Here is a 22421-nt window from a genome sequence, read left to right on the forward strand (position 1 = left end):
ATCAATTTAATATATCCTTGCTGAATAAAAGTATTAACAAATGCTTACTGACCCCAAACTTTTAAGCAGAATAGAAAATGTTACTGTGGGACTATTTACTTTGAATCCAGGAAGTCTCCATTACTTTTAAAACCACAAAAGAAAAGCAGGCTGAATGATTCATGGATTGGATCTACCATGACAATTTGAAATTGGCAAATTTGGAGCACTTAATACAAATTACATACACTGCATTTCCAAATAAAGATTAAATAAAGCCAAGCTTAGTCAGTGCACTGCACTATATTATTTGATTCACCAGGACAAGGACTTAAAAAAAAAACAAAAAAACTGAAAAATCTATTAAAATTCATGAAACATACTATGTGTTATTGTGATTTGTTCATTTACAGTATGTAGTTGCAATAATAGTAAGTAATAAGCTTGAGAAGGAACAGGTGTATGTGGCTTTCACACCCAAGCCATTAATTCCTTTTTATTAGCTTCATAAAACCGTAATTACTATGGGTCTCAAAGCTTATTTTACCAGCATGGAAAGAACAACTCTTAGTTAAGTCTTTTCCTGTTTTACACAAGTAGCATTTGAGCACTAACTAAACAGTTTCAGCTGGAGTACAAAGAAGACAGCGTATCTTTGAGTGCGGTATCTGACACGCTCCAATTACCGAACATGTCACTGCACTTGCATATGCAAAGATCTCACCATTTATCAAAGACTCGCCCTCAAGGCAAATGAATGGAACATCTGGATTTCAAGAGTGTTTAACCTAGCATCTGGCGAGACCTCGTGAGATGATGTGTATTTCCCTGCACAATGACTCATGATAAAGATGTATGTGTGCAATGAAAGCCGCTGATGACCCACCTTTACCATCATCTGCACTGCAAGAATGAGTTACAATATTGGGAGTCTAGCCAAGATATACACAATATGTGCGGAACATGCTCAAAAGATCATTGTCTAGGGAAAGACAGTCTTCTAAAAGCAAACCTGACTGCCCACTAAGACCTGGAAGAGCTCTTTGTATCCAGGGAGGTTTATAATTATACACCATTTAAAAAAAGAAACAGCCTCTAGAGACATATCTGTGGACTGGCTGTCGACAACGTCCCTGACCAAGGAGAGAAGAGCAGGCAATCTGAGAACAAGGGGAAAAAAGGGCCACCGGCTGCAAAATGTAAGTTCACAAAAGGAGGAGAGATTTTAGAGGCTTTTAGAAAGTAACATTTTGAGGAGCTATCATGAAAGCTAACTCAGTGAATCGCTCACAGCTCTGGCATCGCACGCTTTCTTTCCCACACCTGAGCTGTAAACACATTTGCCACAACAGTCAAGGAATCCTAAGTGGAATGATATTCCATAAAAGCCCTCAGTATTCATTTTAATGATGTTAAGAGCTGAAGTGCAGTGTCAGTGCGCTCTTAGCAACAAGAAGATTTCACGAGCAACAGCCTCAGGTGGGCTCCACTAGTTTGATGGGATATTTGAAATAAAGAGGGATGGAGAATGCATCTAAAGTGCATATTAGCATGATAACATCTGATCTCTTACTGTAATTTTTAAATAAAAAAACAAATATATATATATATATATATTTTTGGGCCAGGATGTCTCTCAAGGAGCTGTGTGCCTATGAAACACCATCCGTTGCTGAGCTGCAGAACTTCCTGCTGGCTGACAGACGGCCCACTGGACATGTCAACCAAGTGTGGCCTAATGTGTACATTGGCAATGAGTGTGTATTATTTTTCCTATTCAAATGGAAATTCAAAGAAAATGTACAGAACTACAGATGTTCTCTGTGTTTATGTTTTGTCAGGGTTGCGGCACGAGACAAGTCTATGCTGTACAATATGGGGATCACACACATTGTGAATGCTGCTAGTGGACCCCCTCATGTCAACACTGGAGCCCGCTTTTACAGAGACATGTCTATAGATTACTATGGAGTGGAGGCTGATGATTCCTCAGACTTCATCTTAAGTGTGTTTTTCTATCCAACAGCAAGGTTCATACGAGCTGCACTGTCAACAAATGGTGAGTTACATATAGAAGAAACATCCTTATGAACATTCTTGATGTAATATTTTCACTAAACCACTGGCTAGTCTAATTTACAGCATAAATATTCAGTACCTTTACCCTGGTTGGGGAATGCTTCATTTTCCCACCATTGCTTCTCGCACACTAAAGAGCAGGGGTCTCAAACTCAAATTGGCGGGGGGCCGTTTCTGTGATTGACACCTCATAGGAGGGCCATAACATTCAAGCGCAAGAAAGCGCAACATTTCAGAAAATTTACTTTCCTTTGCATTATTTCTCATTTACATCAAATTTGCCTACTAAAATATCTTTATACCTATACTCTAAATATTCTATTTACCATACTAAATGTAAACAGCAGTGTCTCATTGTTACAAAGTGTAATATAATTATATAATACTATTACTAATATAATACTACTAGGCCTAATATACTATTAATTGCAATAGTCTGGTGCAACTTCTCACATCCAACAAGGTGCATGGAATAAAAAAAAAAAAAAAGTAATTTAGGAACAAAACCATCAACACTTGTGGCGTGGAGGGGTCAGAAATAAACCAAAAACTGGAGCTATATATATATATATATATATACACTCTAAAAAAAAATGGTTCTTCAGCGGTTCTTTGGGGTGGTTAAGGTGCTATATAGCACCGCTACCTTATAAAGAACCAGTAAAGCACCTGTATGGTTCTTCAGCGGTTCTTCAGTGGTTCTTCAGCGGTTCCTTGCTGTGGTTAAGGTGCTATATAGCACCACTGCCATACAAAGAACCTGTTAAGCCTCTGTATAGTTCTTTAAAAGTTCTCTAACTCTCTTATTCTCTTAGTTTAGTTTGGGAAAGGTTTAAAAACAACATTAAATTACAGTGTATTTTCTAAACATAACCTGGTTCTCAACCTTTTTGTCCCCAAGCCCCTCTACACTGTTAGTTAATATGGGTGTAAGTTGGATTGCTATAACTATTTGAGTCTGATTACTTCGTCTTTCTGCGAATTGCTCTCAATATTATAGTAGGCTACACTCAACTGCTCAAATATCTCTCTTTCGGCCAAAGGATAATTTCTCTTTAAGGACCCCGTGACAGACGTTTTTTTTTTTTCTGACGTCATGACTCAAGTGACTTTCTGGAGTTTTCTGCTCGGCCGCCATTTTCTTTCCCCTGGACTCGGATGAAATAAGGTAGGTTGGAAATGTTTTAATTAATATACTCGAAAATGCAAAGGTTGAACATGTGTTTTAGCGGTTTAGAGTTAATTAGCGTTGTTTGTGAACATGAATACTAACGAAATCGTAACTAACCGAATTTTTGAATTTTCGCGGCCTGCAGTAACGTTATAAAGGTTAGCGCTAATTGAATATTTCTATTCTATACAAGATGTTGCATTACTCGTTTTATTCTATAGAAATGTATTGTTGTAGTGTTTGGACCATGTAAATATGTCTCTAAATAATTTTTAAAAGAAACGTCTCCTTTACCGTGTAAGCAGCGCGTGCTATTTGAAATGATGCGGGCAGGAAGTGCGTGGGGAGCGGTTGTCAGTTCTTTTATTTGTCTTTTTCACGTTAGCTCTGATTTGTTCGACCAAAATGACGAAGAAAGTGTGTGAGTAAAGACATATTTAAGGCTTAACGTTACTTCATTTGACTAGCGCGAGGTGTTTTTTTTTTTTGTAGAATGAAATGGCTGAGTATTTACACTACTAATTAATTACTTGCACTGCAGCAAACAAGTTTTTTTTTCCATTTATAAAGACTGATTCCCCTCCCCCTTTTAGGATCTAAAGCTCCTCAATGTTTGACGACTAAGTACACTTTGCAATAACTTTACATGGTAAGTAATTTCTATAAAAACGGCTATAATTGTTAATAGATAATATGAATTACCAATGTTGGACATGTTTGAATAAAATCCATCTAATGTGGTCTATTGACTTGAATGTCATCCTCCTTAACAAACTTTAGACTAAGAATTATCCATTCCAAAACATTCATCAACTCCCTCTTATGCCATCTCAAATGCATGCGACTTTTTTTCTTGTTGTTTTGTATTAATTTTTTTTTTTTTTTTTTGACAGTAGCCATTGACATTAAATTAATCACAGTTCCAGCTAAAAATCTTTACTGTTCTACTGAAGAAAAAAAGTCAACTTGGATGGCCTGATGGTAAGTAAATTAACAGCTAGCTTTCATTTTTCGTGAAATATCCCTTTAATCAAGAATGATTAAATATATTAGGGTGTAAAGCTAATTTATTAATTGATGCATGTCTTATTTTCAGACTTATAATTATATATTATAAATTCATAATTTTAAATGAAACCAATGACTGATTCAGATGCATTTCTTAATTACAAATCTGTAGTATTTTAGCACTGACGAAGGCCTGTGTGCTGAAACGCATTGGAAAAATAAAGAATTGATTTTTTTTTTTAGCTCCTTTTTATTTATTTATTTATTTATTTATTTGATCCCTCAATGCCACAAGTGTTGCTGGTATTGTCCATAAATATATTAATTGCAAATTTGGCCAGTCATTAATATGAATTATTTTCTTTTTCTTGTCCTTTGCTATTGCATATCTGCAAAAATTTGATTTCCTATTACAGATTATTGTGCTTTTTTTTTAATTAAGAAAATTAATCACAATTGCTTTATCACAGGCTGAAAACATTCACCTGAGAGAAAGTCCTGAAGACCTCATCAAGGAGTACTTTCTGAGTTGAACGTAAGAACGTATTTTGGTTTATTTTCAGAAAAATAAGTCTAAATTTGTGTATTTTGTAGTTATGCTAGCAAAAGGTGACCGAATTTGTTTTTTTTATGTTTACTATTAGGATAACCAGACAGATGATTGAGGAGCAGCTCACCATGGCAATGTTCATTATTTGGAAGGAGGGGAGAACTTCATGAACCATCTGCTGACATTGAGGGAGTTAAAGTTTTGAATCAACTTACTTCAGTTACATCAGCTTGTGCCCTGCTTCTAGGTATGACATACATCATCAACCTGGCTTGTCCGAAACCCCTTTGATTTACTTTGTATGTTTATGTTAGAGCTGCACAATTTATCGTAGAAAGGTCGCAAATCTCGATTCAAACACCCACGCGATCCTACTTTATTAATGACAATGATTCGCCTGCGTCTGTTAAACCTTTGACAAAAACATTCAGTGTTCATGCTGCCACTGATCCAGAGACAGCAGTTTTGAACCACACTGTAGTTATTCAAGGATTTGGTTATTTGATTTCTTTCACAAATATTAAAATTATCACATAAGTAATAAGACAAAAGGATATAAACACTGGACATCAGATAGCGATCAAAATAGAGAAAATCGAAACTAACATGGTGCTTCAAATAACTGTTGTATATAAATTACCTTGTTAAGCCACTAGGTGGCAACCAGTGACATTGTCATTGAATCATTCATTCAATAGATTCGTTAAGGTTAAACCCTGATTCATCCAGTAGTGAAACAAGTATTTATTAATGAGCCATTAATATATTCAAAACCATTTTTTAAAAATAATTCATTCAAATTAAACATTTTCCGGCAATTAGAGTCCAGCTATTAATATTTTGCTAGAACTAGTAAAATAAATGTTATTTTTAGTTGTCTATTTAGAATCGTGGGAGAATTGCGATCTCTATTTGAAACCAAAAATCATGATTCTCATTTCATCCAGAATCCTGCAGCTCTAGTGTATGTCTCGTACAAATGTGAAGTTGTATGAATATCCAGATTTGTGCAAGGGTAATCACCTTTAAAGGATTAGTTTACCCAAAAATGAAAATTCTGTCATTAATTACTCACCCTCATCATTGGAGGAACAGAAACCTCTCAGACTTCATCAAAAAGATCTTAATTTGTTTTGAGTTCAGAAAAAAGCATACGCATAAAATACGAAGTATACTTTGGGCTTTACACACAGTAATGAATGTTTAAAAAGCAAAACAAAAAAGTATTGGGTAAAAGCATCCCGCATGTTATGTTAACCTGATGATGTTATTTTGTTTAAAGGCCTACAGTTGGAAGCAGCTGTTCTCCTCTTGCCTGCACTGTTCAAGGTGGACCTGGGGTTGCTGTTTGACATTGAGGTGAGCCATGAACAGTTGACTACAGTGTGTGAAGCACAATCTAATCAAAGCACGACACTTATTGCACATTTTGTTATAATTTAGCTTATAAGGTTTGCCTTTCAAATAAATATGTGAAGATGGTTAATGCTATTATCCCCTCTTCTCCAGGGCCATGCTCAGACCAGCCCTCCTGTCATCCCAACACCTAAGATAGTGCCTAAAGCCTGTGGGAGGATCATCTCATGCAGTATGACCACATTTTGTTCACGTTGGATGGCCAGTTAATCACAGAGTAGAGTGAGGACGTCTTGATGGCACTGGGCCTCCTCCTATGTGTATATTTTTGCGTTTGGAATCGAATCCAATCGAGTGCCCTAAAGGACTGAAAAGACACTGACCTTTTTGAAGTATGTTGTTTTGAAATTGAAGTATGCAGTCGGACTTCCAGGCACTGTAAAATGAGTGTACAACTCAATCTGTGAGTAGAACTTTTGGAGTCAATACTCTCTCTTGCTCCCTTTCTTATGGTTTAAGTTCCAGTTTCTATATTTTTTTTGAAATCCCGAAGGACAAAAAAGAAACTGCAGGACTTCAGAGCATAACTCAGTATGTAAAAACAGGACTATTGTCTTCAAAAATGTACATATTTCAAGCTTGTTGCATTATTTTGTATGTGTATAAAAGGGGAGTATAATGTGAGTTTATTTGCTGCTGAAAGAAATAAATTAAAAGGTTTTGAAAGTGTAATGTATTTTGTTTTTCAGTAAGCATTTAGTACATGATTTTGAATCTTTGAAGTCATGATTTGGTAAGAAATTATTAATTATCGTTCATAAAAGTGTAATTTAGAAGCATATTGACTCATCTACAGTAGTACCTGGCATGATAACAGGCCCTGCTAGCTCAAAAAACAATATATGGCACCTCTAATTTGACAAATGTGCTAGAAAACTTTAAGAATAGGTGCTATATAGCACCAGAAAAGGTTCCCCTATCATAACGAGCCAAAGAACCACTGCTGGTACTATATGGCACCTCTTATGGTTCTATATAGCACCATACGACAAGGTGCCATATAGCACCTTTAAAGATAGGTGCTATATAGCACCAAAAAAGGTTCCGCTATGATTACGAGCCAAAGAACCATTTTTGGTGCTATATAGCACCATTTTTCTTTAGAGTGTATATATATATATATATATATATAGGCTATATATATATATATATATATATATATATATATATATATATATATATATCAACTTTATTTTGCCAAAAATTAAAAATCTCTCATTGTTACATACATTATTAGTTTTTAATATTTAGTGGAAGTATTTTCCCTTACTTTATGTTAGCTTAAATAACATTAAAATTTTGCACTGACCAACACTGTACTGAACAAATACAATCCCTGAAAACATTTGTACACTCTTCTGTTTCTTGACAGACACCTGGCAGCGCATTTGTCCAAGATGCCGTTTGAGCATCGGTGACGTTTAATTGGCTGCATCGGACGCGTTTGGTGGTTTAAATCGACGCTCGTGACTTAAAGTCGATCGCTTTTACTGTGATTTATTTAGGCAAGCGCGCTCATAATAGAAGCGACGCGGTTGAGAGCGCGGCTCATGGTTGCATAGCAACGACAGACGCCACTGGAGCAAAAGCGCGTTGGAAAGAAGATTTGTCAAATCATTTCACTTGGCGGCCATCTTTGAAACACTTTTTGGGCATGCGAGTGCAGCTCCTATCTCTTTGAATGGGGAAACATCACATTCTCCAAAGCTTTCGATTAAATTTCATATTTGAAATCACCAATGAAATCTGACAACAACTGTCTCATACATTTTGTTTCTAAACGCTCGATTAATGACAAAAAACGGTATTTTCCAGGCTGGAAGGCATGGTCTCTTGTGTCTCATTTCGGAGGCGCGAGTCTGACTGTTTCTATAGGAACCGGAGCTTCTAACGGCAGCTGCAGTGACGCGATGACTTTACGAATCGGCGATTGGCTCTTATTTAGAAGGCGGGACTTATTCCGCCATATTGCGCGTTGCATTTTCTCCCATTCATTTCCATAATGATGCGTTCAAGTCCTCCTGGGAAGTCGTGTTTACGACGGTAGGTGGATTCAAGTCACTTTCGAGGGAGCATGATGGCGGTGTGCCTTCTCTAAATTAATTACACAAAATAACAACACTTCTACTTCTTTTTTTCGCTTGGAATCAGTAAATAGAAAAGCCTGACAATGCCAGTGCTAAATACCTTGTGGTATTTCGCCATGTTTCTCACTGACACGCCCCCAGCTCCTTCAAATTAGGGCTTAAAGAAAATACGAGCTCCTCACTCATCTTTACGACATTGTGGTGGCGTTCATGTGCGTTCAGCTCGTAAATACAATCTTTCCACATGACTTGAACGCACCAATAATAATACGAGTGACGCGTCTTGTGTTATTCTTTGGTTCTCAGACCATGCTTACAGGCGCGTTCAACGCATGCGCACTACAACTACTTTATCATACTAGTACGTTTTTCCACCTTCGTCTGCTGTTTTTATTTACATTTTCCCGTTCCTTTTGACCAGTTTTTAAAATAAGCGGCACAATGATCAATAACCTCTACGTTCTATTCCAGACTCACATGCAGACACTGCATTTTCAGGCCTTATTTACACGATTGCGTTTTCGTTTTAAAACGGCGTCATGCACACTGGGCATGCGCGTATATAGGCAGCTGCGGTATTGAAAAAAAATGCAGAGTTTAACTGTATAATGGCTGCTAATAATGACAACAAAACCAGCAAAGATTGCAGTTCAGTCTCCATGTTATTGTTGTCAAGGATACACACAGAGATACACACCATCGTTATCAAAAGTATTCGTTTTGGTCGATTTACGCTGAAACGCAACCCCGGCGTTTTCAAACTAAAACGGGCTCTGCAGCGTTTTTAAGGGTTGAAAACGCCGGAGTAGCTAGTGTAAAGGACAGGCGTAACCATAGCAAAGGTTATGCGGTTTAAAACGAAAACGCACTAGTGTAAACGGGGCCTCAGGCACATAACAGAAAATATCGATGGAAAAATCGATTCTTTTGAAATTCTGTTTCGAACCAAAGTTCTTTTTTTCGAACTGGTTTCGAAGCGCTCAAAACTCCAAAGGCTGGCGGCACCTGCTGGTCAAAATAGTGTAAATGCAAAGTGAACATAGCCAAAAGGTGCATAAAGACACCTTTCATAAATTACTTTTGACAATATATATTAAATCTAATCTACAAATCAAATGGCATTAATTATGAGGTGTCTATATGATTTGTTCTTTTATTTATTTGTACTATTTGTTTTGTTGTTTGTTTTAGGCCAATTACAAACAATTAACAATTGTTTTTCCTTTTCATTACATGCATGTTTATTAATATTAAATTAATTAATTAAAACTGAACCTTAAATTCAATAAAACCATATATTAGATACATGAGTTCATCAGATCAACTGATGACTTTCAAGTGGTGACTTTATGAAGCCTTGTTTGCTGAAATAACATGACTTTGCCAGTTTAATACAATCCACTGATTCATAAAAAAGGGTTTGAAGCTTCATGAAGCCATGTTTCGAAAGCACCCATCATGTGTAATGGCACTGAAGCATTCTTTTGGCTATACTAAAAGTAGCATTTGCACTGTACCAGTGTCTTGCATTGATTCTGTTCTGTTCTTCAGGAAGAGTGTTTGTCCACTGTCTGATGGGAGTGAGTCGCTCTGCCACTCTAGTGTTGGCCTTCCTCATGATCTGTGAGGATCTTACTCTAATGGAGGCTGTTAAAGCTGTACGGCAACACAGGGACATCTGTCCTAATCCTGGCTTTCTTAACCAGCTTCGACATCTTGACATGAGCCTCGTCCGAGAGAGGAAGAAAAAACTGGAAGCTTACAAATTGTAACTGAAAACTTGGTAACAATGTGATGAATCCCATTTCAAGAGCATGTCCCTTAAGGGCCTCCTCCCCCATGGCCTTGTCCCAGTTCTGTTGGGCCAGATCTTATTTGCTAATATCCATTGTAGTGCAATGGCAAAGTAGGTATCAGAAGGCAAAATTGAAGGGCTTCCCCATAAATAGTAAATAACCCCCAAAGGGCAGCAGGGTCACAAAATAAATGGCAGGTTTTTAAATTTCTTCCAGATGAGATATACTTTGAACTTGTTTCGAAATGAGCCAGCAAGCATGTTTGGTTTTTTACTGGAGGGAAATGAAACGGTTGTGGCTTGCTCTTTATCATGGGAAGGTGGAAGAGCCATGCATGGCTACATGTCTTAAGGGTTGATCCCCTGTAGTGAGTTTCTAATGGGTATCATATGTTCCAACATATTTACAGTTTCTGCTCAAATCCATTGGTGTTGTGACCCACGGATATTTGTAAAACTGATGACCAAACAAAAATGTGACGATAAAGCATTTAAATTTCTTGGTCCGTCGGAACAGACAAAAAAAAAAAAAAAGTCACATTGTGCCCTCTGAAACATTTCTTGTTGTTATGAAATAAATTACACAATACATCAGGAATTATGTGGTGTTTTGTTTTGAAAGAAGACATCTGTTAATTTTCACCTAATTTCCCTTTGGACTGTGAAGGCGAACATGATTACAGAAGCAGAAAGGTCAAAATAATATGTGTAAATACAAACTGATCCATGAAACTATACATTGATCATTCTACTCATAATACATGCATTGACTTAGACATATCTGGAATCAATGATATAGCTTGATATTCTGTTAACTTTTTTCTTTCTTTTTTTTTTATTAACAGAAAAGCTCCTAAAGAAAAACCACTGGCCTCTCAACTGCAGGCAGCATACGAGACGCCATCTATATCAGATCTGCGCTATCTGCTGCTGACTAACAGACAGCCTTTAGGACCTATCAGTCTTATCTGGCCCGGCCTGTACATTGGAGATGAGTAAGTTTTCTTCTTAAGAAAAACCGACTAACCAAGATATAAGTGAAAATCCAAAGCTTCACATTATAGGTACCTGTGCATTTAATTACAGTTCAATATATGTATGCAAATGATGTGATCAAAAACATGAAGACATATGTTAAACAGCCGCTCATATCAGGTCAACGGCTCGTGATAAAGGACTCCTTGCTGATCTGGGAATCACTCATGTTGTAAACTGTGCTGACGGACCGCGTCGCATCAACACAGGCGCCCAGTTCTACTCAGACACGAGTATAAGTTACTGTGGAGTCGAGGCTTCAGATCACCCACTGTTTGATTTGAGCCAGTATTTCAGCTCTACTGCATCCTTCATTAAGGCTGCACTCACTCAAAATGGCAAGTCTGACTTCCTTGACCTTTTATTGATTAATTTTGTATAAAACTAAAATAAGCAGAGCAAAACAATAAATGGAGCAGTGCAAAGTCAGCAGGCAATATAGTCATTTTAATAAGTAAAATATGCAAAATGTAGACAATGTCAAAGAAGCAGAATAGGTTAGGAGGTTGTTTGTTTGCTGCAGGTAAAGTGCTGGTCCACTGTGCAATGGGAGTCAGTCGCTCCGGAGCCTTGGTCCTGGCTTTCCTCATGATGTGCGAGAACCTCACTCTCACAGACGCCATCATCGCGGTCCGATTGAACAGGGACATCTATCCCAACTCAGGCTTTTTAGAACAGCTGAGAACTCTGGACAACCATTTGAAGAGATAGTTATGGGGAAAAAGTATGTTATATGTTGAAATATAATATATGCATATTATTTCTTCTTTTTTGACAATCACTACTGATTGACAAATTAAGTACACTGCGAAAAAAAAGTGTTTGAAAGATGTTACACCAAGGCTGCATTTAAATAAACAAAAATACAATATTAAATAGTATTTTAAAATTCTATTACAATTCACAATAACCGTTTTCTACTTTAATATACTTTAAAATGTAATTCATTCTTGTGATATATCAAAACTGAATTTTCAGCATCATTTCGAGAAAAAAGTTGAGATAAAATGTTGAGAATAAAGTCATTAAATTACGAGAAAAAAGTTGTTAAATTATGAGAACAAATTTGTTAAATTATGAGAAAAATGTTGTTAAATTTCGAGAAAAAAAGTCAAGATAAAACGTTGAGAATAAAGTCATTAAATTACAAGAAAAAAGTAATTAAATTATGAGAACAATTCGTAATTTAACAAATTTATTCTCATAATTTAACAACTTTTTTCTCATAATTTAATGACTTTATTCTCAACATTTTATCTTGACTTTTCTCGAAATTTAACGTTTTTTTTTTTCCTTGTAATTTAATGAGTTTATTCTCAACATTTTATCTAGACTTTTTTTCTCAAAATTTAACAACTTTAATCTCGAGATGGTTTTATTTTTTTATTATTGCTTGGCCCTAATCCTTTTCTGTAACAGTATAGTCTAAATAATGACTAATGTTTAATACATACAAGGGACAGAGTATGCAGCTTGATATGAAATGATGAATCAACTTTAATGGAAGACTAACTAATGTGGTTTGGCTGTAATACCGTTTCAACAGAGAGAAGCTATAAATAAGAAGAGCATTGTGCTGAGATAGCTATCTGCTATCTCAGACATGAAGTATAAACATCAGCCACATATTTTTTTACATTTTCTACATTGCAGGCGTTTGCAAAAACATTTAAAAGGAGTATATAAAACAATGTCTAACGGAAATATAGCTAGCGACACTAATGTTTTTGGAACATATGTGCTGGAATGATTTGAAATTCATGAAAATTAAGACCTCGTCTCACAGTAATAGAGCTGCTTTTGCGGGAAAGAAAGAAGATTTCAAGGTTGAAGGAATATGTGAACCTGGCAAAACAGTAAAAGGAATTCAACATCAATTTAATGACTTCCCTGTCAAGGTGAGTGATGGTGGTGACTGAGTATGAGAGGAGGGGGAAAAAAAACATCCAGTGCTGATGGTTTTGAAAACCATCCCTCTCCGGAGATGATTCATGTGTCCTTTTCACATATCTGGGAAGCGAAAAGCAATTACCATTCCATTTGCAGCGGCCAAGCTCGCATTACAGAGACTGTGTTAAACTCGGTTCAAAAAAGAAACACCTTTTGGATTAAATTACAAGCACAGCTCTACAGAGATTTCCTATTTTTGTCAAATTTAGTCACTGGGCGCCAGGAAGGACAGCTGCCTGTAGGAGGGCTCGCAGCAGGCAGTGTAAGGAGGGAATAATTGGCTGGTGGAATTGGGCCCAGGCTGTACAGTCTCCTCTGGGACAAAAGTCAGATTCACTGGCCTTTGACTGAAGCTGCCATCTTCCTCCCTTGTATCTGTCATGAACCACAAACATGACAACACCACAAGCACGGCCCATGATAAGAACATGAATTTTTTTCATTCTGGATATTCAAATCTGTATAATGATGTGATATGGGCTATGGGGTATGTTTGAGGGGTGTCTTATGGACCAAATTTTCAAGATTTTAAGCAGTTTTCAAGGAGCCAACATGTTATGCATGTGCACAGATATACAAACAAGCTTTCCATTCATAACAGAGGTTCAAGCTGATTCACATTTGTGGGTTATAAGGGTTAACTTCCACAGACATTTATGGGGGACCACTGCATATTTTAGTTTTGTGTTATTTGCTCAAATAGCAAATGTGGGAATATAACAAAATAGTGTTACAAATAGAATAATAATAAAAAATTACATATGCATATATACACTGCTCAAAAAAAAAAAAAAAAAAAAAAAAATTAAAAGGAACACTTTTAATCAGAGAATAGCATCAAGTCAGGGGGATACTCCTGGGATATTGATCTGGGGTGCGTTTCCCAAAGCAAACTATGGTCGCAAGTTCCGTCGTTACCAATAGAGTTCAATGGGACTTACGACCATAGTTGGCTAACTATGCTTTCGGGAAACGCACCCCTGTTCAGTTAAGTAGCAGAGGGGGTTGTTATCAGTTTCAGCTGCTTTGGTGTTAATTAAATTAACAACAGGTGCACTAGATGGTCAACAATGAGACGACCCCCAAAACAGGAATGGTTTTATGTGTGGAGGCCACTGACATTTTTTCCCTAATCATCTTTCACTATATTTTTTCAGTAGTTTTGCATTAGCTGTGTTCAGTCACTACTGGTAGCATGAGGCGATACCTGGACCCCACAGGTTGCACAGGCAGTCCAACTCCTCCAGGATGGCACATCAATACGTGCCATTGCCAGAAGGTTTGCTATGTCTCCCAGCACAGTCTCAAGAGCATGAAGGAGATTCCAGGAGACATGCAGTTACTCTAGGAGAGCTGGACAGGGCCGTAGAAGGTCCTTAACTCATCAGCAGGACCGGTATCAGCTTCTTTGTGCAAGGAGGAACAGGATGAGCACTGCCAGAGCCCTACAAAATGACTTCCAGCAGGCCACTGATATGAATGTCTCTGACCAAACAATCAGAAACAGACTTCATGAGGGTGGCCTGAGGGCCCGACGTCCTCTAGTGGGCCCTGTGCTCACTGCCTGGCAGTGTGGAGCTTGATTGGCATTTGCCATTGAACACCAGAATTGGCAGGTCCGCCACTGGCGCCCTGTGCTTTTCAGATGAGAGCAGGTTCACCCTCAGCACGTGACAGACGTGAAAGGGTCTGGAGAAGCCGTGAAGAATGTTATGCTGCCTATATCATCGTTCAGCATGACTGGTTTGGTGGTGGGTCAGTGATGATCTGGGGAGGCATATCCATGGAGGGACGCACAGACTTCTACAGGCTAGACAATGGCACCCTGACTGCCATTAGGTATCGGGATGAAATCCTCGGGCACATTGTCGGACCCTACGCTGGTGCAGTGGATCCTGGGTTCCTCCTGGTGCATGACAATGCTCTGCCTCATGTGGCGAGAGTATGCAGGCAGTTCCTGGAGGATGAAGGAATTGATACCACTGAATGAGCTCCCACGCTCGCCTGAACTAAATCCAATAGAACACCTCTGGGACATTATGTTTCGGTCCATCTGACGCTGCCAGGTTGCACCTCAGACTGTCCAGGAGCTCAGTGATGCCCTGGTCCAGATCTGGGAGGAAATACCCCAGGACACCATCCGTTGTCTCATTAGGAGCATGTTCCGACATTGTCAGGCATGCATACAAGCATGTGGAGGCCATACAAACAACTGAGTACCATTTTGAGTTTCTGCAATGAAATTTTAGCAAAATGGACTAGCCTGCTGCATTTTTTATTTTTTCACTTTTTTTGGGGTGTCTTTGAATTCAGTCCTCTGTAGGTTGATAATTTTCATTTCCATCAAACGATGTGCATCCTAACACATTACCCAGTCCATATCAGTATAGATATCCAGCATTATATTTACACCCAGAACAGTAGAGGAAGTACATCAGATGAAGATGTCATAGTTCTTTTGTAGGAGGAAACTAACTACTTCTACCTCATTAGGAGTAAGAGATTTCTCACGTCATCATTACAGTGTCCACTGGCGATGCACACTCAACTTTATGCAAATGAGCAGCAAAGGGATGTGGCAACTACCAATGGGAGTGCAAACAGCGATTCAGAGGTTGGATACCTGTCAGATCGCCTACTTGAAATTAACAGCTCAGAGATTTAATAATTTTAATCAAACAATAGTGAGGCAGCTACAGTACATGCATCTGCACCAAATTCTGTGTGTTGTGTGTGTGTACAGCAAATGCACCACTCCCCTCATCAGCTTCTGTGCTGCATGTTACGAAGGTCAGAGAACTCAGATCAATAGCCTAAAAATATCATTTCAAATGTGCAGCCTATTCTGGGCCAAGCAAACATGACGCATCTAGTCGGACCACCACAGGCTGTTAATTTTGGAGTCAAGCACCACACCATTAGGTGGGCAAATGTAGTTATTCTTTTTTTCATGTTTACACATACAATCATTGATAAACTAAGTGGCATATTTTAGAAATTCAATCTTTGTTTGAAGAGAGGGGAGCAATTGTTCCGACTGCAGGGAATAGAGGCGGTTCAGGCCCAATTCTGAGATTTCCACAGGCCCCAACCATAGTAAGCAAAGAAAATGTATTTGTATCATCTACTGAAATCTGACATCTGTTTTGACAGTATTTCAGCCGTCACATCAGTATAATCATGCATACTTGCAATAAAGTTTTAAGACACTGAAACCCAAGCCTTCAGTCAAGTGTTTGCTTTCAGGCTGAACCAATAGACTCTGCAGATAAAAAAAGAAGCTTTGACAGCTTTTATAGGTTCCCTATTAGCTCCATTAAAACCATACTAACATGCAATTACAAGAAAAACCCATTAAAAAAAGACAAATGTTACATGGCGTTTCTTTTTTCCTTCCTCTCCAAGGCATAATAAGATTCATATGTTCAATGACGGGAATTGAAAAGCAAGATGAGATCCAAACCACTTACACCAGTGCAGATTCATTTAGAAAGAGGCGGTACGTGAGCATTTGTGGAGGAACTGGGAATGGCTTTGGCAAAAATCAGGAAATAGTAGATAGATCTGGTCCATATCTAAATTAGTAAAAAAGATATAAAAGCTACTATAATCAAAGGTACTATGTGAAACCGATTAACATGTAAAAGGTTTACCTGGGGTTAAAAGTGAGGATTAAGTATTTACTTCGACTTCAGACAGATTGGCACAAAGGTACAAAACGTTCTCAATGCGACAGAGGGGAAATGGAATAATGTTGCTAATGCTACCTAGGCTTGAACATTGATTACTATGGAGTGGAGGCAAAAGACTTAGCTATTTTAAACCTCTCGGAGTTTCTCTACCCTGGAGCTCAATTTATTGACCATGCACTCAGCAAAGCAGAAAGTAAGTAAAGAGAGACAGGGCATGTTAAATCTCTTTAGATAAGAGGGAAGTAACAGGCACTCAAGGACTCAATCAAGTGAGCCCTGTAGAATTCAAATGAGAGGCCCAAAAAGCAGAACTGATGGAGGCAGTGTTACTGATGCAGATTCTCCCAAGAGAGAACAGTGCTGACCTATGAAGTCATCACTAATATAAGTGAGATACATTTTGATACATGCCGATACAGTAAACTGATGGAAAATGGAAGGTGGCCTAGAATTGAATAGTATTATCTTAAATTGTTCCAACTCTGAACTTTAGGCTTAACGCCATTTTTTTTTTTTTTTTTTTTTACCTTGAACTATCGGTTTCAAAATAATTCTGAAGGTACAGTGATTTCTAATAAGGTGAATGGCTTGTTTCGATCTCAGGATAGCATCAAATAAGTACATCTCATGGCAGGTAAGCTTTGAAATTTTGCAACCTCTGCTAGGTCTCTCTGCTATGATAGTCTATACCAGGGTTCCTCAAATCCTGCCCTGGAGGGCCACTGTCCTGCAGAGTTGAGCTCAAACCATGATCGAACTACCTACCTGAAATGTTCTAGTAAATCTGAAGACCTTGACTAGATTGTTTAGGTGTGTTTGAGGCAGTGTTTGAGGTGTGTTTGAGGGCAGTGGCTCTCCAGGGGTGCGTTTCCCAAAGCAAACTATCGCAAGTTCGGGAAACACACCCCAGGACCAGATTTCAGGAACTCTGGTCTATACTGTCAAATCCACTATGTGCAATGTGGCCTATCATGTCGCCAACATTTAATTACACACATACGCATTCAAACGCTTAGCACACAAGACTAAATGTTAGTCATTCCATTGTTATTCTTTTTATTACGGTTATATTGCTCACCTTATCAGCCGACATGGTTCTTCTTGGCTTTTGAACTCATTTAGCTTGTCAACAAATGCATGTGTACAGCTTTCCACTGCAATTATGACAGTGGTACATTTACAACAACGAATTCTAGTTGTAACGCACAAAAGTATATACAGTTGCTTTAAATCCAATTAGTTCAACATTTAAGGCATGGCTGAAGTTTATTAATAAAGCATAGGAAAAATGCACCCATTTCTTTGACACACAGCCAGTGTCTTTTTCAGCTATTTTGTTTCTGTGTAGTAATGTTTGCACAGCAAAATAAAAATAATAAAACCTTTCACTATAAACATTAAATATTTGTGCTTTACATAGTGTACTAGGGCCAAAAACTATATTTGTTCATTTATTGCCATGTATGAGGCACTTATGTGCTGTTGCATTAGATACATGGTGTTTTCCAGCTAAATTTGTCTATCCTCTCCAGTCAAAAGCATCTGTTTCTCTATTCTGTGGTCCCTGCACTCTACAAGATTGTTTCCAACCATGACAATGCATTTGAAAATTTGTTGGCTGTAATAGATCCTTTCAAGAAAAGTAAGCATGAGATGAAAGTCACAATAAGCATGAGATGAAAACAGAGTCCATACACACTTTTAAGTCTGTCAGTGGCTCATCATAATTTATTTTCTGCTAAAATGTACAGCATTTAAGTGACCGACTAAAAAGGTAACTCATAAATACAGGACTGTTGCTCTGTTAATTAGTACAGTCAGGATATCCCTCTTACGTCAAACTGCCATTCTGTACAGGTACAAAGGCTACAAAATAAGCTATACAAACAGACACGATACAATTTACCTTTTTACATGCCATCTGTTTTGTCTATCAACAAGGCTACTGCTCTACATTTCAGTAAAATATAAATCAGATGTTTTATAAAGATAAAAAAAATCTACAGATGGAATGAAAATGTAAGTTTAAAGGCATTTCATAAAAGACCGACTTTGGAGTAAATTGACACTCATAATAATTTTGCAACTCTGCCCCATTTGAAATGTTTTCATTTACCCTTCCCCCTTGATTTAGATTTCTACATGTACAAATACTGACATTGACTGTTCTTTGCTATTGTGACAGAAATTGCTTTAAATTGTATAAAAACAGAAAGCTGCCTCAGGTAAAGAAACTTGTTATAAAGTAACAAATTATACACAATTAGCAATAGAACCTTCCAAGCCGAACATGACGATTTTTTTCAAATCTTTACAGTATTAGAATCAACAAAAATAGAGTTTAATTTTTCCTTCCATATGAGGGAAACCTAACCAAGGCCATACATTTAATATAAAATTGCTTGCTATTAAGCACAACACTGTACAGTACTACTTTGATGCACTGTCACTAACAAAGACGTTATAGCATGCTAAGTATAACCTTACATTTAAAAAAATATAAAAGTAGATTTACAATAATTTAAATAATATGAAGGCATGAGTACAGACTTACATATATAACCTTGCGATTGCTAAAGGTACATTGAAAAGGCTCTTTTGTCCAAAAACATACAATGCAGGCACATTTAAAGGTTCCATAATGCAGGTTCCAACTTAAAGAAAATGTAACCTCCATTCAACTGCAATGCAGTTCAGGGGAGATTTATGCTTACACAAATGTTACATTTTAAATCTTATGCTGTAAGGCTTCCCATAAATAGGGGAAAAAAGCTAAAATTTAGCCAATAAACAAAACTTTTTTTGCATTCTTACCAAGTGCTGGTTCTTTTAGAAAGATCCATAAAAGCGAACATTAACCATGAAAATAAGAACAAACTAAATACCTCAAGTCAACTAGCTGACTTTGCAACATCATGACCCTTACTTTCAGGTCGTTGATTATCGTCTCATATAAGGCCCGTTTAAGGGTTGTTTGGACATGCCGGTATTCACATAACCATGATGACCTGCTGGGCTGTACATCATATTGCCATGGGGAGGAGCCTGCATGGGCTGCTGTGGGTAAGGCTGGGTACCCATCATGCCCATCTGCATAGAGTACTGTGGAGATTGATTCATATAGGTAGGATTGCCATGGTAGCCCCCATTCATCATAGGCTGCGTCACTCTGTAAGTGTTCATCGCCATATTGACGTTCACGTTCATTGAGTTGACGTTATAAGCCGGAGCGGGCATGAGGTTCACCCCCATGTTCATCCGCGGCGGCATGGCCAGCGTCCTCCCAGGAGCCTGCATGGCTACGGTCTGAGGACCCCTACCATACATCTGCTGCTGGTGGTGGGGCGGCAGAGGGGCCGATTTGGAGCGAATGGACATATGGGGGTGATGATGGTTCTTAGGAGCCATTTGCGTTTGCAGTCTCTGAGACGGGGCCAGGTTCATGTTGGGTGTAGCCATGTTGCGCTGCAGCATCATGGGCGGTGGAGTCATATTGGGCGGAGGAGTCACAGTAGCCTGCGACTGAGGACCTCCACCAGGTTGCGACAGTGAAACCAGCGCAGGATTGTGAGGACCGAGCTGCGACGACAACGAGCCATTGTTATTTGCATAGGATGAGATGGAGTGCGAGGCAGAATGGCTGAAGGGCAAGGGGTGGTCCATGATGGTATTGGTGAGTTGCTGTAGCTTATGCAGGCTGAATGTAGCTGAGGGTTGACCATAGTGTCCACCTCCATACTCTCCCTGGCCCATTCGGTCATACAGACCCAGGTTGCTAGAGGGGTTGTTGGATTCTGGGATGTCGGACAGCTGCATGGGTGGAGCGAAGCTGGCCGGCATGGAGCAGTGTGACAAAGGCTGCTGGTACTGGTGTTGTGGGTGTTGGTGATGTTGATGGTGCGGATGGTGCTGGTGATGGCTGTGATGGTGACTGTGGCTATGCCCGTGTCCATGCCCATGGCTGTGCCCATGTCCGTGCGGATGGCTGGGCTGCCTCTCCGGCACACAGCCTTGTGGAGACTTCACACTGCATCCCTGAGGGGAGCTCATGCTGGTTTGCTGGAGCATACTGCAAGCGCCAGTATTGTTCACCACAGGACCGGCCATCTGCTGGGACACAGCACAGCTGCTCTGACTGTGGCTGCCACCGGAGGAGAGGTTGCCATAGGAACAGCTGCTCTGGGAGGAGGCGCCTGCTCCTGCTCCCGTGCCACAAATGCTGTTACCCAGCGTGGAGTCATAACTGCTGGGATTCTCGTAATTCTCAGTGGTGCTCTCAATGCTACCTAGGTCACTGAAACCACTGTCCACCACCTGCTGAGAATGGTCTGACACCGAGGGCACATCCATTATTGGGCTGGTCTCCATGTTGTTATGAAGTGAGTGCACCGAGACGGTGCCCTGATCGGGGCTAATTTGTGTGTAGCCACTTTCTAAAATGGACACCGCTGGACTATTGACTGATCGTACAGATTGGCTGGGGTGAGAATGGACAGAAGACAGAGGGCTGCTGTGATCTGACTGCTGGCAGTCGTCCACGGGAGTCATCTGAGGGCTTTGCTCGACGTGAACATACCGCTGTAGGCTGTGGCAGGCCTCCTGAGTCTCCACACAGTCCTGAAAGTGCCTCTCTTGCTCAGACTCTTGAGTTAGAGACTGCACAGCTTGAGCAGTCTCCATGTCAAGCTCAGGGCAAATGTTATGGTCTTCTTTTATTGCCGGGGTCAACGGGCCCATATGCTTTTCTTCAGGCCTCTGACAGTTATCCTCTTCCTCGGTTTCCGAGTCTGGAGGATGATCCGAGTCCACAGTATCTCCCTGTTGCACGCCCAAGCTCACAAGTGTGCTTTCAGACGCAAGCTCCTCAGAACAATGAGGCAGTGGGGCCATGGGGCTCGGCTGCACTTCAGGATTTTTATTATTATTATTATTATTAATAGTTGTAACTGGCTCTGGGTCTTCAGTAAGATCTTTTTCTGTTAGTGGCACAGCATCCTCTATTCTTTGTTCATGGCTATCGTCTTCATCATCTGCATCGTGATCATCCACGTGAGATGGTTCTGGCTCTTCATCCTCATCCTCTTCCTCGTCTCGTTCACCCGAGCCCTTACCAACCCTGCCTTCTGCTTCACCCTCTGGCTTCAGGTCCTTGACTTCCTCTGTATTTAAAGTTGACTGTTCAGCATCATCTATTGGACCTGATGTTGTCTCACTTGTCTCATCAGCACAGGGAGAATTTTCCACTGTGTCAGACTTGTCTGTCGACTCATCCTCATTTACTTTGTGAGACTCTGTTGGCTCTGGACTGTGGGGCTCTGAAATGCAGGTGTCCAGTTCTGGGTCCTCTGGCCTGGGCTCTCTGAAGGTCTCGCATGGTTCTGAGAACGAGGCAGGGCTGGCATCCTGCTCCTCCTCTTGCTCCTGCTCCACTGTGACCATTGGTGTTTCAGGAGGTGTGTAGAGGTTGAGCTTAAAGCCCATTTTGCGCTCCTTTAGTCTCCATTTGGGAGGGCCTCGTTTGACACCTTTGGGCCAGCCTTTCTTCCGTTTTACAGGTCGAGGATTGTCCTTTTTTACTGCTTCAGAAACACCAAAAAAAGAGAAAAAAAAGTTACATATTAATTTCTCTTGCAAATATGCAAAAAAAAATAGCAGTACA

At 39.4% G+C, this 22421-nt stretch overlaps 3 protein-coding genes and 2 long non-coding RNA genes across 11 annotated transcripts in view; 4 read left to right on the top strand and 1 right to left on the bottom strand.

Annotated features, from left to right (window-relative positions):
* The first annotated feature begins 1608 nt into the window (after positions 1–1608).
* On the top strand, positions 1609–10099 carry dusp13a (dual specificity phosphatase 13a). Its single transcript, XM_067386246.1, has 3 exons — positions 1609–1736; positions 1821–2038; positions 9842–10099. The coding sequence occupies exons 1-3, from the start codon at positions 1609–1611 to the stop codon at positions 10060–10062; spliced, it is 567 nt and encodes a 188-aa protein (XP_067242347.1). The 3' UTR covers positions 10063–10099.
* On the top strand, positions 3159–4944 carry LOC137020547 (uncharacterized). Of its 2 annotated transcripts, XR_010895205.1 has the most exons (5): positions 3159–3226; positions 3823–3878; positions 4123–4210; positions 4708–4772; positions 4882–4944. It is a non-coding gene; the product is annotated as an uncharacterized lncRNA (long non-coding RNA). The 2 variants fall into 2 exon arrangements; XR_010895204.1 differs by having other exon boundaries at positions 3173–3878.
* On the top strand, positions 4943–6355 carry LOC137020548 (uncharacterized). The gene is made up of 3 exons (XR_010895206.1): positions 4943–5034; positions 6070–6146; positions 6297–6355. It is a non-coding gene; the product is annotated as an uncharacterized lncRNA (long non-coding RNA).
* Positions 10100–10758: 659 nt separating the features above from the next.
* Positions 10759–12091, top strand: LOC137020645 (dual specificity protein phosphatase 13B). The gene is made up of 4 exons (XM_067386497.1): positions 10759–10778; positions 10931–11080; positions 11241–11458; positions 11644–12091. The coding sequence occupies exons 1-4, from the start codon at positions 10759–10761 to the stop codon at positions 11829–11831; spliced, it is 576 nt and encodes a 191-aa protein (XP_067242598.1). The 3' UTR covers positions 11832–12091.
* Positions 12092–17833: 5742 nt separating this feature from the next.
* kat6b (K(lysine) acetyltransferase 6B) overlaps positions 17834–22421 on the bottom strand; it is a 41435-nt gene continuing 36847 nt past the window's right edge. For 4 of the 6 annotated variants that reach the window (XM_067386248.1, XM_067386250.1, XM_067386249.1 and 1 more), the window contains exon 17: positions 17834–22341. In XM_067386248.1, the coding sequence (XP_067242349.1) occupies positions 19703–22341 (2639 nt within the window). In that variant the 3' untranslated portion in view covers positions 17834–19702. The remainder of the gene's footprint in view (positions 22342–22421) is intronic. The other 2 variants (XM_067386252.1, XM_067386253.1) reach the window with 2 other exon arrangements.

The sequence above is a fragment of the Chanodichthys erythropterus genome, chromosome 5 (assembly GCF_024489055.1).
Source record: "Chanodichthys erythropterus isolate Z2021 chromosome 5, ASM2448905v1, whole genome shotgun sequence".
NCBI classification, from domain to species: Eukaryota; Metazoa; Chordata; class Actinopteri; order Cypriniformes; family Xenocyprididae; genus Chanodichthys; species Chanodichthys erythropterus.